The sequence below is a fragment of the Rhea pennata genome, unplaced genomic scaffold, assembly GCF_028389875.1.
Source record: "Rhea pennata isolate bPtePen1 unplaced genomic scaffold, bPtePen1.pri scaffold_186, whole genome shotgun sequence".
NCBI classification, from domain to species: domain Eukaryota; kingdom Metazoa; phylum Chordata; class Aves; order Rheiformes; family Rheidae; genus Rhea; species Rhea pennata.
The window spans coordinates 1-15,607 of NW_026907655.1; the positions used below are offsets into that span (position 1 = coordinate 1).

Below are 15,607 nucleotides of genomic sequence, written 5' to 3' on the forward strand. Positions count from 1 at the left end.
CCCCCCACCCCACCCCCCCCACCCCCGCACCCTCCCACACCGCGCGCGCGCGCGCGCGCCGGCGGCCGCAGCGCCCCCGCGTGGCCATCGGCGCGCGCCGATTGGCCGAGGGCGCGGCCAATGGGGGAGGGGGGGCGGGTCCCGGGCCCGCGTGCCTCATTCACGCGGGGCGGGTGGGGGCGGGGCGGGGCGCGCCGGCGGCCGCCGCGGCGGGGCGGGGCCGGGCGGGGCGCGCGCGTGAGCGCCGCGTCGCGCTGCTGCGCGGCCGCTGTCGGGCCGTGACGGCCACGGGCCCCCCCCACCCCCCCCGGGTGCCGCTGCAGGGGTCCTGCCGTGCCGCCACCCGCGTTGGGGCGCGGCCCGTGGCGCCTCCCTCCCTCCGGGGCGCCGCCCACGGCCGTCCCCGCAGACCGCCGCGCGCGAGTAAGACTACAACTCCCAGCAGGCAGCGCGCTCCCCGTTTCACCCCCCCCCCTCCCCTCCCTTTCCGGTGCCGCGGTGCGCGCTGGGAAACAGCGGGTGTCATGGCGGCGGGGCGCGCAGGTGCGCCGCGGCCACCCGGCCCCGCCTCGGCGCCAAGGCGCATGCGCCGAGCAGGTGCGTGGGGGGGGAGGGGGCGTGTCCCGTCCCAGGCGCATGCGCGGCGTGGTCCCGGCTGCGGGAAGGCTGGGGGGGCGGGGCGAGCGGCCGTTGGCGCACGCGCGGTGACGCCGCTGCAGCGGGGAGGCGGGGCCAGCGGCGGTCGGCGCGTGCGCAGAGGCGCCGCTGCGGCAAGGAGGCGGAGTCAGCGGCGGTCGGCGCGTGCGCAGAGGCGCCGCCGCAGCGGGGAGGCGGGGCCAGCGGCGGTCGGCGCGTGCGCAGAGGCGCCGCCGCAGCGGGGAGGCGGGGCCAGCGGCGGCCGGCGCATGCGCGGCGGCCGCGCCCCGCCCCGCCCCGCCCCGCCCCGCCGCGCGCCCTGTCAGTCGGTGCGTGCGCGCCGAGCGGGACGGACGCTCCTCGCCGCCGCTCCGCGCTCGCCGCCATGGCCGACGCCGCCACCCAGTCGCCCTACGTCTCCTCTTCCTCGGCCGCCGGCCAGCCCGAGCCCGGCGTCCCTCACCCCGCGCCGGGGGCCCGGGACTGCAAAGGGGCCGGTTCCCCGTTCTGCGCCGGTAAGGGGCCTGGCGGGGCCGTGAGGGGAAGGGCCCGCGGCGGCGGCGGCGGCCTGTGTGTGCGTGGTGGGGGGACGAGCGGGGGGGAGGAGGAGCAGGAGCCCTGGGGAGGAGCGGGGACGCGGGAGGGGGCTGTGAGGGGCACAAAGCCGGGGGGAAGAAGCGGCCTCTCGGGGGGCGGAGGTGGGGGGAGAAGCGGCCTCTCGGGGGGCGGAGGTGGGGGGAGAAGCGGCCTCTCGGGGGGCGGAGGTGGGGGGAGAAGAGGCCTCTTAGGGGGGCGGAGACGGAGGGGGATGAGGAGCCTTTTGGAGGGGTAGAAAGAGGGATGCGGAGTCATTTGGGGAGCTGAGAGGGGGTGAGCAGAGGGCTTTGGGGGGCAGAGAGGGGTGAGGAGCCCCCTTGGGGGGAGCAGAGGCCTTTGGGGGGCAGAGAGAGAGATGAGGAGCCATTTGGGGGGCCCAGGTAGGGGGAGAAGAGCCCCTTTGGGAGGCAGAGACAGAGGGGTGCAGAGATGGGGGGGAAGACAACCATTTAGGGGGCCCAGGTAGGGGGAGAAGAGCCCCTTTGGGGGGCAGAGACAGAGGGGTGCAGAGCTCCTGGGGGGGGCAGAGATGGGGGGAGGACAACCATTTGGGAGGCCCAGGTAGGGGGAGAAGAGCCCCTTTGGGGGGCAGAGATGGAGGGAGGACAGCCATTTGGGGGGGCCCAGGTAGGGGGAGAAGAGCCCCTTTGGGGGGCAGAGGCAGGGGGCAGAGATGGGGGGAGGACAGCCATTTGGGGGGCCCAGGTAGGGGGAGAAGAGGCCTTTGGAGAGAGGCAGAGAGGGGTGAGGAGCCCTCTAAGGGGGCAGAAATGGGGGGAGAAGCACCATTTTGGGGGTGCAGATGGGGGGGCCAAGGGGCCCTTTTGCAATGGGGGGGGCACAAGAGCAGAGCCCGCTGGCGCACGGGTGTCATTTTGTGTGTGTGGGGGGGGGCTCGAGGAGCCGCTTTTTGGGGCGCAGCGGCGCAGGCCTCCGTTTCGGGGTGCTGGTGGCGGGGGGGGGGATCGGATGGCGCCGAGCTCTGCGACGTCCCGACCGTTTCCAGCCCTGAGCCGCCCCCCCCCTTCCCAAAGGGAATATCGCCCCCTTCCCGAATTTGGGGGGGAGGGGGGTGGGCAGCCCCTTCCCGGCCGAGGAGACGCATCCGATGCGAGCTGGATCCCGGAGCAGGTGCCGGGGTGGGGTGGGTGGGGGTCCTGGTGAGCCGGATCCGCCCGCCCCCCCCCAGCTTCGGCGCTGTGCCAAAACCTCCCCTTTGTTCCGCCGGGAGCAGGGGGGGGGGGCGGAGGGGGGAGCCGATGCGGGAAAGGCTCCCGGACAAAGGAGCGCCTGGCTCCAAACCCCCCCCTCTTTCCCTGCCTCCCCGTCGCGCGGAGCCGCGCGGGAGGCGGCCGTTGTGTCTCCGGGCGCCCGGCGCCGAGATCCGCAGTGCGGATGCTTCCCGGGGGGGGGGGGGGGGCCGGGGTGACACACACACACACACACACACACACACACACGGAGAGCGGGAGCTGCTCGGATAAACCCGTCCTGGGAACGGCAGCGGCGATAAATCGGATAACAGGCGGCGAACCGGAGCGCGCCGGGGCGTTTCGGCAGCTCGCCGGCCGGCGAAGCCGGTCCGGCCGCCCCCGCCGGGCGAGGCGTCGATGTCGGACGCTCGGCGAGATGCCGGCGCCGGGAAGCTCCCGCCGGAGAGGAGGAGGAGGAGGATGAGGATGAGTCGGCACCTGCGGAGGTGGCAGCGCCGAGGCCTCTCCGGCGGGAGCGCGACGGTTACGGAGTGTACGGCTCCCGGGCTCGTCCGGCTGATCCACCCCCCCCCTCCTCCCGCCGGAGCGGGACCGCTCGGCGCTCCGGAGCCGCCGGGAAATCGCCCTGCCGAGAGCTTTGTTCGGAGCGAACCTGCGGGGTAAAACCCGGGACGCGGAGCTCCGGCGCGCGTAGCAGCCTGGAAAACCCCCCCCGGCTCGGGCCGGCGGAGCCGACTCTCGCTTCCTCCGCTGGCAGGAACCGTTTTCCTCCTCGAAACGGCTCTCGGAGACGCCCCGCCACGGCGGCGAGGCCGCGTTCGGAGCGGGAAAGCCGCGGAGCTTCCCGGCTTTTCGCCTCGGCGAGGGGCCGGCAGGAAGCGGAGCCGCTTCTCCGAGCGGAAGGGCCTCGGGCCGGCGCTCGCGGCTGCCGTTTTCGCCCCCCAAACGGCCGAAGGCGCCGTTGGACGCGTGGCAGCGGCTTGTTTTCCCGGGAAGGGAGCGGAAAGGATCGGTTTGACCTCGCGGGGAAGCATCGCGTGGCGGCGAGCGAGCGGATAAGGTGTCCGCCGGGAATCCAGGCTCCTGCATCCGTTCGGGTGGAGCCGAATCCCTGCTCCGGCGAGACGGGGATCCGCGGAAAACCGCCGGCCTCTTCGCTCTGAAAAGCGCTGGGAATCTCCGCCTCGAATCCCCACGTTTGCCTCCGCCTGTCCCGGTTTCCCGCTTCGTCCCGTCATCGCAGAGCCCTCGGAAGCGGAAGAGCCCTCGGAAGTGGCCCCTGCCCGCCCCTCGTTAGCCGCGCGCTTCGTTAGAGCCGGCTCTCCTCCCGTGGCCCCGCGCCGCCGCCTCGGAAATCTTCCAGGGCTGCCAGGAGGGAACCGGAGAGGGTCGTCCGTCGCCGCGGCCGGAGCGCCGGAGCCGGGCTCGCAGCCGGAGGGACGCGGGACCCCCCGCCGCGCGGACGGATCGCGGCGACGGCAGCGATCCCGGAGGTTCTCCCGGGCTGGATTCGTTCCCGACCGCCACGAAACTCGTCGCCGATCTGGGAGCGAAGCCGGAGCGGCGCGAAGGGAAAACCAGCCGGGAAGCGAGCGGCGCTCGGCCGGCACCGCCGCGGGAGGGGGAAACGCGGAGGAAACGGTGACGGTTGCGGCGTCCGGTGGAGCCGGCACGGAGCGCCAAGACCGGCCGTTTCCAGGCCTGGAAAACCGCCGGCGCCTCGGAAGGAAGCGAAATTCCCGGCTCGTCCGTAGCCGCGCGTCTCCGTTGGGATCCCGGCGGCTCCTCCATCCCGGCGGCCGCCTCGGAGCCCTTCGGCGAGGGCGGCGTTCCCGCGGCGGCACCGCAACCTTCCCGTGATCTTCCCCGTCCAGAAGCGCGGCGTCGCTCCGGGGATCCGCCGGGATCGGTGCCGGAAGCGGCCGCCGCTCGCAGGTGGCTGATTGATGCCTTGCGCGACGCTGCCGCCCCGGATTTTATCCGCCCGCGAGGAAATCCGCGGGGATTTTCTCTCTCCCCCCCCCCCCACCCCAACCTCGCGCCGAGGCCGCTCTCCCGCTCCGGCGGCAGCCGAGCTAGGGAAGCTTTTCCCGGCAGGACGTTTCCGCGCGGGCCTTTCCTCGGGCGCGTCGAATCCGCGGTCGCCGCTTCGCTGCGGCCGCCCCGGGGCAGGCGCAAGGCGCTCGGAGGGCAGCGGGGCCGCCGGGCGCCTCTCACGCTCCGTGTGTTTTCTTGCAGATTCCTTTTCTGCCTCTCCGCCTGTCGCTCTCTTTACGGCTTCACAAGGCAAGTCTGGCGTTCCCTTGTCCGCTTCCGGAAGCAAAAACGTCGGCGGAGAGGCTGTAACCGGGGCGCCGGAGGCCGATCCGGGCGTCCCCGAGCTCCGGGAGCCGCAGAGGCCACCGGGATGGTCCCGGGGCAAAGGCCCCATCCGAAAACCTCCGGAGGGTCGGGCAGCGCGGCGACGGCTCCGGCCCGCGGCGCTCCGGCCGTTCCCGGCCCTGACTTGGCCGTGCTCCGCCGGAAAAAGCTCGGTTTCCCCTTTTTTTTCTTTTTTTTTTTTTTTCCAATCGAGCTCGCCGCCGGCGCGGTTTGGGGCTAATTCTGGAGTTTTTCCGCTGGGAAGACGGGGAGCGCGAAGCCTTCGGGAGCGGCGGGCACCCGCCGCGGCTTCTCCTCCGCGGCTAAAGCGGAGCGCCGGGCTCCCAGGGCCGGTTACAGCCTTTCCTAAAGACGTTCCTCTTCCGCGGGCTTTTCCCCTTTTTTTTTTTTTTTGCTTTCCGCTCCCCTTTCCCCCCCGGATTTCTGGGAATGGAGCGGCCCCGGAGCGCCCGGCGTGCCGCGGCTTTGCCGAGCGCCTGCTGCCTCCTGCCCCGGCTCGCTGCTCTGCCTGTCGGCTGCCGCTTTGCTCACGCTTGGCGTCTTCTCGTCTCCGTCCGGCCCGGAAAACCGGCCCGCTCCGTGTCGGAGCCGCTTCCCGTGGTGCACGCGCGTGTGTGTATGTGTGTCTGCGTGTGCCGGAGCGGAGCACGGAGCTCCCCGGGATCGTCTGCCAGCGCCGACGTTTCAAAACCAAACAAACCAAAAAAAAAAAAAAAAACCCAAAAAAAGCGCTGCGGCTCCTTCCGCGAGGAGCCGGCGCCGACCTTTTCCCGGGAGCCGCCGGCTGCTTCTCGGCCCCGATCCGCTTCTCTCCGAGCCTTTTCCGCCTTCGTCCCGCCGCTGGGCGTAGGGAGCAGGTTTATCGCTCCGGCGCGGAGCGGAGCTCGGCCGGGAGGCCACCCGCGGCCCCGCCGTCCTTCCCGCGCCGTCGGCGGCTCCTTCCCTCGCGGGGTCGGAAGCGGATGAGGTTTCCCAGCGGGACAGAGCCCGGGAGGGATCCCGGGGCGGTTTTCCGCCCTTTCTGCCAGTGCAATCTGGATCTAGAGGGGAGCAAATCCCAGGTGACGCCGGGTGAGGAGCCGGATGGTCACCGGCGTCCCGGCTGCTGGGATGTAGCTGGAGCCGGGGGGGGGGGGAGGCCAAAACGGGCCTGATGCTGTTATTATTCCGGAAAACGCTCCGGGAGCCGCGTTGGGGCAAGGCGAAGCGTCCTCGAATCCCGGCCGGCGGCTGCGGCGCTCGCTCCCGGCGCGTCCGTGGCAGCCGGAGCCGCTCCGGGCTCCGCCGCGCGCTGGCTGCATGCGGCTCCTGGCCGGTGCCTCCGCTCGTCCGCCGTCTCCGGCCGCTCGGAAGCGCGCGCTGCCTGCCTCTCCGAGCCCTAACCGCGCTCGACTCTCTCCCCTTCTCCTGCTTTCCGGATTTTCCGGCCTCAGCGGGCGCCGTTTCTCCTCCTCCTCCTCCTCCTCCTCCTGGGGCCGTTCCGGAGGCTCCGGCTGCCCAGGGCTCTCCCGGCGCGGCGGCCCCGGAGCCGGCGGGCTCCGAGGGGAAAGCGGGGCCGGCGGCAGCCAGGGAAGCCTCGGCCTCGCCGCCGGCCGCCGGCAAGGAGCAGGACTCGCCGGAGTCGCCCTTCGAGCTCATCCTCGACCGCGCCGCCTTCGACAGGGAGTTCGCGGAGGCGCTGCCGGACGGCGGCCGGGCGGCTCGCGGCGAGCCGCTCGCCAAAATCCCCGAGGACGGCGTGTGCGACTTCGCGGCGCGGCCCCGCGCCGGCGGCTCGGCCAAGGGCCCCGGGCCGGCGCGGCAGCCGCCCGGCACCGCCGCCACCACCACCGCCGCCGCCCTGGAAGAGGTGTCCAAGTGCGTGCGGGAGATGCACAGCTTCACCAGCGAGCTGCTCCACTGGGACCTGGCGGAAAACACCGAGAGGGGAGCCGGCGGGAACGGGAACGGCGCCGGGGCCCACGGGAACGGGGCCGGCCGGGCGCCGCCTCCGGCCCCCAAAGCAGACGGCGGCTGGCTGGGGGCGACCGACGACGCCGACAGCTCCGGCGAGTCGGACGACACCGTCATCGAGGACGCGGCGGCGCCGGGAAAAGCCGCCGGCGCCTCCTCCCCGCTTCCAGAACGGCCGGCGGCGGAGGAGGAGGAGGAGGAGGAGGAGGAGAAGAAGGTCCGGCCGGGCGCCGAGGGGCAGCGCCGGGACGGCGGCGCCGGCAGCGAGAGCTTCGTCGCCTTCATGCGGGAATGCCTGAAATCCACGGGCGCCGGAGGGCCGGAGAAGCGGGCGGAGGAGGCGCCGGCGGGCGGCGACCTGGAGCAGGAGCGGCTGACGATCCGGGCGCTGCGCGAGCTGGGCGAGGAGGGGCCGCGGGGCCGGCGCGGCGAGGCCGCCGGGGGCCGGCGCGGCGAGGCCGCCGAGGGCCGGCGGCTCCCGCCGGAGCCCCGGGCCGAGAGCGCGGCGGAGCGCGCGCTCGCCCGGCTCCTGGCCGCGCTCTCAGGTAAAGGAAAAAAAAAAAAAAAAAAAACAACCTCCGCGTCCGGTCGCCGCCGCTGCCACCTCCGCCGCCGCACGGGTAGCTCGGGATGGAGCGGGATGGGATGGAGCACAGCCCAGCGCCCGCTCTCGGCATTCCCGGCAGCTCGCGACCTGGTGCCCGCCGTATGGGTAGCTCGGGATGGAGCGGGATGGGATGGAGCGGGATGGGGTGGGATGGAGCAGGATGGGCCGGGCCGGAGCGCAGCCCAGCGCCCGCTCTTGGCGTCCCTGGCAGCCCGCGACCTGGTGCCCGCTGCTCGGGTAGCTTGGGATGGAGTGGGATGGGGTGGAGCACAGCCCAGCGCCCGCTCTCGGCGTCCCGGCAGCCTGTGACCTGGTGCCCGCTGCATGGGTAGCTCGGGATGGAGCGGGATGGGATGGGATGGAGCGGGATGGGGTGGGATGGAGCGGGATGGGATGGGCCGGAGCGCAGCCCAGCGCCCGCTCTCGGTGTCCCGGCAGCCTGTGACCTGGTGCCCGCTGCATGGGTAGCTCGGGATGGAGCGGGATGGGATGGGATGGAGCGGGATGGGGTGGGATGGAGCGGGATGGGCCGGGCCGGAGCGCAGCCCAGCGCCCGCTCTCGGCGTCCCGGCAGCCCGCGACCTGGTGCTGTGGCGCGACGCCCGCCGCTCGGGCTGGGTGCTGGGCGCCACGCTGCCGCTGCTGCTCTCGCTGGCGGCCTTCAGCGCCGTCAGCGTCGTCGCCCACCTCGTCCTCGCCCTGCTCTCCGTCACCGTCACCTTCCGCGTCTACAAGGCCGTGGTCCAGGCCGTGCAGAAGTCCCAGGAGGGGCACCCGTTCAGGTGAGCGCCCGCGGCCGCGCCGGGCCCCGGAGCCGCCGGCTTCCGCGCCCGCTCCGTCTTCCTCCGCCGCGCTCTTCCTCGCCGCGCAGGGCCTACCTGGAGCTGGACCTGACGCTCTCGCCCGAGGCCTTCCGCGGGCACGTGGCCGCCGCCGCGGCGCAGGCGACCCGCGCGCTGCGCCTCCTCCTCCGCCTCTTCCTCGTCGAGGACCTGGTGGACTCGCTGAAGGTGGGCGCCCTTCCTCCTCCTCCTCCTCCTCGGCCCCGTCCCCGTCCCGTCCCCGCCGCGGGGCGGCCGCTGCGTGCGCCCCATCCCGTCCCGTCCCGTCTCCCCCCCCCCTGCAGCTGGCGGTGGCCATGTGGCTGATGACCTACGTGGGCGCCGTCTTCAACGGCATCACGCTGCTCATCCTGGGTAAGCAGTGCCGCTGGGGACCCGCCGCGGCCCCGGGGATCCGCTGCGGCCCCTGGGATCCACCGCAGCCCCGGGGACCCGCCGTGGCCCTGGGGACCCGCCCCGGCCCCCGGGGACCCACCCCGGCCTCCGGGGACCCACCACGGCCCCTGGGATCCACCGCGGCCCCTGGGATCCACCGTGGCCCCGGGGACCCGCCGCCATCCTGGGGACCCGCCCCGGCCCCCGGGGACCCACCACGGCCCCGGGGACCCACCACGGCCCCGGGGACCCGCCGTGGCCCCGGGGACCCGCTGTGGCCCCGGGGACCCACCCCAGCCCCTGGGACTCACCACGGCCCCGGGGACCCGCCGTGGCCCTGGGGACCCACCCCAGCCCCTGGGACTCACCACGGCCCCTGGGACCCACCCCGGCCCCAGGGACCCGCCACGGCCCTCAGGGACCCACCCCGGCCCCTGGGACCCCCCGGGACCTGCCGCGGCCCCTGGGGACCCACCGCGGCCCCCAGGACCCCCCGGGACCCGCCGCGGCCCCCAGGGTCCCACCCTGGCCCCGGGGACCCCCCGGGACCCGCCGCGGCCCCTGGGACCCCCCGGGACCCGCCGCGGCCCCTGGGGACCCACCCCGGCCCCTGGGACCCCCCGGGACCCGCCGCGGCCCCTGGGGACCCGCCGCGGCCCCTGGGACCCCCCGGGACCCGCCGCGGCCCCTGGGGACCCACCCCGGCCCCTGGGACCCCCCGGGACCCGCCGCGGCCCCTGGGGACCCACCCCGGCCCCTGGGACCCCCCGGGACCCACCCCAGCCCCTGGAACCCCCCGGGACCTGCTGCAGCCCCTGGGGACCCACCACGGCCCCCAGGACCCCCCGGGGTCCCACCCTGGCCCCGGGGACCCCCCGGGACCCGCTGCGGCCCCTGGGACCCCCCGGGACCCACCACGGCCCCTGGGGACCCACCCTGTCCCTGGGGACCCACCATGGCCCCTGGGACCCCCCGGGACCCACCCCAGCCCCTGGGACCCCCCGGGACCCACCCTGTCCCTGGGGACCCACCCCGGCCCCTGGGACCCCCCGGGACCCACCGCGGCCCCGGGGACCCGCTGAGCCGCCGCGGCGCCGCCGCCGCCTGCTCTCCCCGCAGCCGAGCTGCTCGCCTTCACCCTGCCGCCCGTCTACGAGAAGTACGAGGTGAGCGCCGCTCTTCCTCCCCCCCTCCTCCTCCTCCTCCTCCTCCCCCCCGCTGACGGGCTCCCGCTTCCCCCCCAGGCGCAGATCGACGGCTGCGTGGCCGCGGCCCGCGAGCGCGGCAAGGCGCTGCTGGCGAGGTGAGCGCGCCCCTGCCTTCGTCGTCCTCCTCCTCCTCCTCCTCGCGGCCGCCCCGTCACCTTCCTCGCCATCCTCCTCCTCCTCGCGGCTGCCCCATCGCCTTCCTCCTCCCTGTGCTCATCCTCATCCTCCTCGCAGTCGCTGCATCGCCTTCCTCCTCCCCATCCTCATCCTCATCCTCCTCGCAGCCACCCCATCGCCTTCCTCCCCGTCCTCCTTGTCCTCGTCCTCCTCCTGCTCACGGCCGCCCCATCGCCTTCCTCCCCGTCCTCCTCCTCCTCCTCGCGGCCGCCACATTGGCTTCCTCCCCCCCGCTGTCGTCATCCTCCTCCTCACGGCTTCCCTCTTGCTTTCCTCCCTCTCATCATCCCCCTCGTCCTCCTCCTCGTCCCCTTCCTCCCCATCCTCGTCCTCCTCCTCGGCTGCCCCGTCCCCTTCCTCCCCATCCCCTTCCTCCTCCTCGCAGCCGTCCCTTCCCCTTCCTCCCCCTCGTCATCCTTGGCTGCCCGGTCCCTTCCTCCCCGTCCTTGTCCTCCTCCTCCTCCTCGGCTGCCCCATCCCCTTCCTCCCCCTCGTCCTTGTCATCCTCCTCCTCCTCGGCCGCCCCGTCCCCGTCCCGCCCGGGGGGGCCGAGGCACCCGCCGGCCGAGCGGCCGGAGCCCGGTGCCGCCGCCGGCCCCTCACCCCGGCCCTCTGCCCGCAGCGTCCAGGCGAAGCTCCCGGGCCAGGCTGGGAAGAAGCCGGAATAGAACCGCCGGCACCGGGAGCGGCACCGGGAGCGGCTCCGGCACCGGCGCCGCCGGGGAGAGCCCGGGTCCGCGACGGTGCCCGCGGCCGCCCCCTCCCTCCCCTCCCCCCCTTGCTCTCGTGGTGGGTTTTTTCCTCGTTCTTTTTTTGTTGGTTTTTTGGGTTTTTTTTTTTTTAATGTTATTTTCGACACCGAGGTGAAACGTCTGTAACTGCTGTCAGGAGCCCGCGGAGCGCCGGAGCCGTGCGGGCGGCGCCGGCGCCGACCTCCCGCGGGTCCCCCCCGCCCCTCCGGCGCCGGCGGGCGAGGGGAGCGGGGCGGCCGCGCCGCGATCCGGGATCCGGCCCCCCGGCCCCCCGCGCCGGGATGTGCTGTTAATAAAAGCCCCGCGCCGGAGGCTGCCGGCTCCCTCCTTCCTCCGGAGCCCCTTGCCGGGGGGCTGGGGACGTCGGGGGGCTCGGGGACAGCGGCTGGGGGACCCACGGGGCGCTGGGGACACCTCGAGAGGGTCCACGGGGGATCGGTGACGCCGATGAGGGGACCCACGGGGCGCTGGGGACACCTCGAGAGGGTCCATGGGGGATCGGTGACACCATTTGTGGGACCCACGGGGCGCTGGGGACACCACGAGAGGGTCCACGGGGGATCGGTGACACTGTTCGTGGGACCCACGGGGCGCTGGGGACACCTCGAGAGGGTCCACGGGGGATCGGTGACACCGATGAGGGGACCCACGGGGCGCTGGGGACACCTCGAGAGGGTCCACGGGGGATCGGTGACACCGATGAGGGGACCCACAGGGTGCTGGGGACACCATGAGGGGGTCCACGGGGGATCGGTGACACCGATGAGGGGACCCACGGGGCGCTGGGGACACCGCGAGAGGGTCCACGGGGGATCGGTGACACCGATGAGGGGACCCACGGGGCGCTGGGGACACCGCGAGAGGGTCCACGGGGGATCGGTGACACTGTTCGTGGGACCCACGGGGCGCTGGGGACACCACAAGGGGGTCCACGGGGGATCGGTGACACCGATGAGGGGACCCACGGGGCGCTGGGGACACCTCGAGAGGGTCCACGGGGGATCGGTGACACCGATGAGGGGACCCACAGGGTGCTGGGGACACCATGAGGGGGTCCACGGGGGATTAGTGACACCGTTCGTGGGACCCAGTGGGCACCAGTGACACTGGAGGGGTTCAGGGGGGGTCGATGACACCATGGAGGGGACCCAGCGGGCCCTGGCGACGCCGTGGGCCCAGAGCTCAATGGGGGGGACCCACTGGGACCAGTCCCACCACTGAGGGGACCCACTGGGACCGGTGCCACCGCTGAGGGGACCCACTGGGACCAGTGCCACCGCTGGCGGGACCAGTGCCACCACGGGGGACCCACGGCTCTGCGGGGGGCTGATGGCCCCATGGGGGGACCCGTGGGACACCAAGGACACCGTGGGGGGCCCACGGTGGCACCACGAGTGTGTCCCCCCCCCCCGCCACGACCCACCCGTCCCCAGGGTGCTCCTGACCCGCCACCGCCACCACGACGTCTGGGGACTCGGGGGGTGACGGGGGCCCACAGCCGCGTCCGTCCAGGCCTCGGGGTCCTCATGGGTCCGGGTGGCTCCAGGCCTTGGTGTCCCTATTGGTCCAGGTGGCTCCAGCCTCGGTGTCCCTATTGGTCCAGGTGGCTCCAGGCCTCAGTGTCCCCATGGGTCTCGGTGGCTCCAGGTCCCGGTGGCTCCAGCCTCGGTGTCCCCGTGGGTCCAGGTGGCTCCAGGCCTTGGGGTCCCTATTGGTCCAGGTGGCTCCAGGCCTCAGTGTCCCCATGGGTCCCGGTGGCTCCAGGTCCCGGTGGCTCCAGCCTCGGTGTCCCTATTGGTCCTGGTGGCTCCAGGCCTCGGGGTCCCCATGGGTCCAGGTGGCTCCAGCCTCGGTGTCCTTATTGGTCCAGGTGGCTCCAGGCCTCAGTGTCCCCATGGGTCCAGGTGGCTCCAGGTCCTGGTGGCTCCAGCCTTGGTGTCCTTATTGGTCCAGGTGGCTCCAGGCCTCGGGGTCCCCATGGGTCCAGGTGGCTCCAGGCCTCAGTGTCCCCATGGGTCCAGGTGGCTCCAGGTCCTGGTGGCTCCAGCCTTGGTGTCCCCATGGGTCCAGGTGGCTCCAGGTCCTGGTGGCTCCATCCTTGGTGTCCCCATGGGTCCAGGTGGCTCCAGGTCCTGGTGGCTCCAGCCTTGGTGTCCTTATTGGTCCGGGTGGCTCCAGGTCCCGGTGGCTCCAGCCTTGGTGTCCCCGTGGGTCCAGGTGGCTCTGAGCCTTGGTGTCCCCATGGGTCTGGGTGGCTCTGACCCTTGGTGACAACATGGGTCCGGGTGGCTCCAGGCTCGGAGTCCCCATGGGTCTGGGTGCTCCGTGGGTCCCGGTGGCCCCGTGGGTCTGGGTGCCCCGTGGGTCCGGGTGGCCCCGTGGGTCCCGGTGGCTCCGTGGGTCCCAATGACCCCGTTGGTCCCGGTGTCCCCATTGGTCCCGGTGTCCCCGTGGGTCTGGGTGCCCCGTGGGTCCCAATGACCCCGTTGGTCCCGGTGTCCCCGTGGGTCCGGGTGCCCCGTGGGTCCGGGTGTCCCCGTTGGTCCCGGTGGCTCCGTGGGTCCCAATGACCCCGTTGGTCCCGGTGTCCCCATTGGTCCTGGTGTCCCCGTGGGTCCGGGTGTCCCCGTTGGTCCGGGTGGCCCCATGAGTCCTGGTGTCCCCGTGGGTCCGGGTGCCCCGTGGGTCCCGGCGGCCCCCCGTTGGCCTAGGCGGTGCAGGCGGGCGGGGGGCCGGGGCGGGGGGGCGCGGGGGGGCCGGCGGCCCCTAACTCGCCCCCGTCCTCGCAGTCCGCCGGCAGCTCGCGCCGCGGCCCGGCGCCCCCCGAGCCTTCGGCCTCCTCCTCCTCCTCCTCCTCCTCCTCCTCCTCCTGCTGCTCCTGCTCCGGCGCCTCCCCGGCCCCGGGCGGCTCCGGGGCGCCTGCGGGGAGCCGGGTCGGCGGACGCGGCCCCCCCGCCGGGTCCCCCCCAACCCGGGTCCCCCCCAACCCGGGTCCCCCCCGCCCGGGCAGGGCCACCGTCCGTCCGGGGGGTCCCCGGGTCCCCCGGTGCCACCCGGGGTCCCCGTGTCACTGCGTCACCCCACATCCCCGCGCCCCACAGCGTCCCCGCGCCCCACAGGGTGCCCGCATCCCCGCGCCACCCCGTGCCCCCCCACGCCCCCGTGCCACGCGGGGTGCCCGTGTCCCCGTGCCACCCCGTCTCCCCGTGCCACGCGGGGTGCCCGTGCCCCCGCGCCACCCCACGTCCCCGCACCCCCGCACCCCCGCGTCCCCGCGCCCTACAGGGTGCCCGTGTCCCCGTGCCACCCCAAGTCCCCACGCCCTGCAGGGTGCCTGTGCCCCCGTGCCACCCCACGCCCCCGTGCCACCCCATGCCCTCGTGCCACCCCATGCCCCCGTGCCACACGGGGTGCCCGCATCCCCGCGCCACCCCATGTCCCCGTGCCACCCCATGCCCTCGTGCCACGCGGGGTGCCTGTGTCCCCGTGCCACCCCACATCCCGACGTCCCCGCACCACCCCACGTCCCCACGCCCTGTGGGGTGCCCGTGTCCCCGTGCCACCCCACATCCCCATGCCACCCCACGTCCCCGCGCCCCGCAGGGTGCCCGTGTCCCCACGCCACCCCACGTCCCTGTGCCACCCCACGTCCCCACGCCCCGCAGGGTGCCTGTGTCCCCGTGCCACCCCACGCCCCCGTGCCACCCCACGTCCCCACGTCCCCACGCCCCCCAGAGTGCCCCCATCCCCGTGCCACCCCACGCCCCCGTGCCACCCCACGTCCCCACGTCCCCGCGCCCCGCAGGGTGCCCACATCCCCGCGCCACCCCACGTCCCCACGTCCCCGCGCCCCGCAGGGTGCCCACATCCCCGCGCCACCCCACGTCCCCGCGCCACCCCACGTCCCCACGCCCTGCAGGGTGCCCACATCCCCGCGCCACCCCACGTCCCCACGCCTCGCAGGGTGCCCACGTCCCCGCGCCACCCCACGTCCCCACGTCCCCACGTCCCCGCGCCCCGCAGGGTGCCCACGTCCCCGCGCCACCCCACGTCCCCACGTCCCCGCGCCCCGCAGGGTGCCCACATCCCCGCGCCACCCCACGTCCCCGCGCCACCCCACGTCCCCGCGCCCCGCAGGGTGCCCACATCCCCGCGCCACCCCACGTCCCCGCGCCACCCCACGTCCCCACGCCCCGCAGGGTGCCCACAGCCCCGCGCCACCCCACGTCCCCGCGCCACCCCACGCCCCGACATCCCCGCGGCCCGCTGGGCGCGGCGGGGGCCCTCACCGGGGCGCCGGGCGGGCCGGGCGCGCAGCAGGGCGCGCCGGGCGGCGGGGCCCAGGGCCAGCGAGGCCGGGTGCGCCTGCAGCGCGTGGCGCCGGATGTCGCCCAGGTGCAGCGTGGGCAGCGCCCGGGCGCAGAGCAGGCACCGCAGCCGCGTCCCCGCCGCCTCCAGGTCCAGCAGCAGCTCGGCCCGCAGCCAGCGGCGCACCGAGCCCGGCGGCGGCCCCGCCGCCCCCCCCGGCCCCGCCGGGCCCCCCGGGCCCCCCGGCGGCGACGGTCCCGCCGGGGGCCCCTTGGCGCCGCGGCGAGGCCACGCCGGGGGCGACGGGACCCGCCGGGGGCGGCGGCGGGCGGCGGCGGCGCCCGGGGGGCCTGCGGGGACGGGGACACGGTGGGGACACGGCGGGGACGCGGTGGGGGTGCTATGGGGGGGTGCTATGGGGACGCGGTGGGGATGCAGCAGGGACATGATGGGGATGCAGTGGGGACACGGTGGGGACACGGCGGGGACGCGGTGGGGGTGCTATGGGGGGGTGCTATGGGGACGCGGTGGGGATGCAGCAGGGACATGATGGGGA

At 74.7% G+C, this 15,607-nt stretch overlaps 1 protein-coding gene across 1 annotated transcript; it reads left to right on the top strand.

Moving 5' to 3' along the window:
- Positions 1-951: 951 nt before the first annotated feature.
- LOC134154258 (reticulon-3-like) lies at positions 952-11,054 on the top strand. The gene is made up of 7 exons (XM_062601002.1): positions 952-1,151; positions 7,964-8,171; positions 8,261-8,399; positions 8,516-8,585; positions 9,726-9,772; positions 9,851-9,909; positions 10,614-11,054. Exons 1-7 carry the CDS (start codon positions 1,022-1,024, stop codon positions 10,657-10,659), a joined length of 699 nt encoding a protein of 232 aa, XP_062456986.1. The 5' UTR covers positions 952-1,021; the 3' UTR covers positions 10,660-11,054.
- Positions 11,055-15,607: the final 4,553 nt, after the last annotated feature.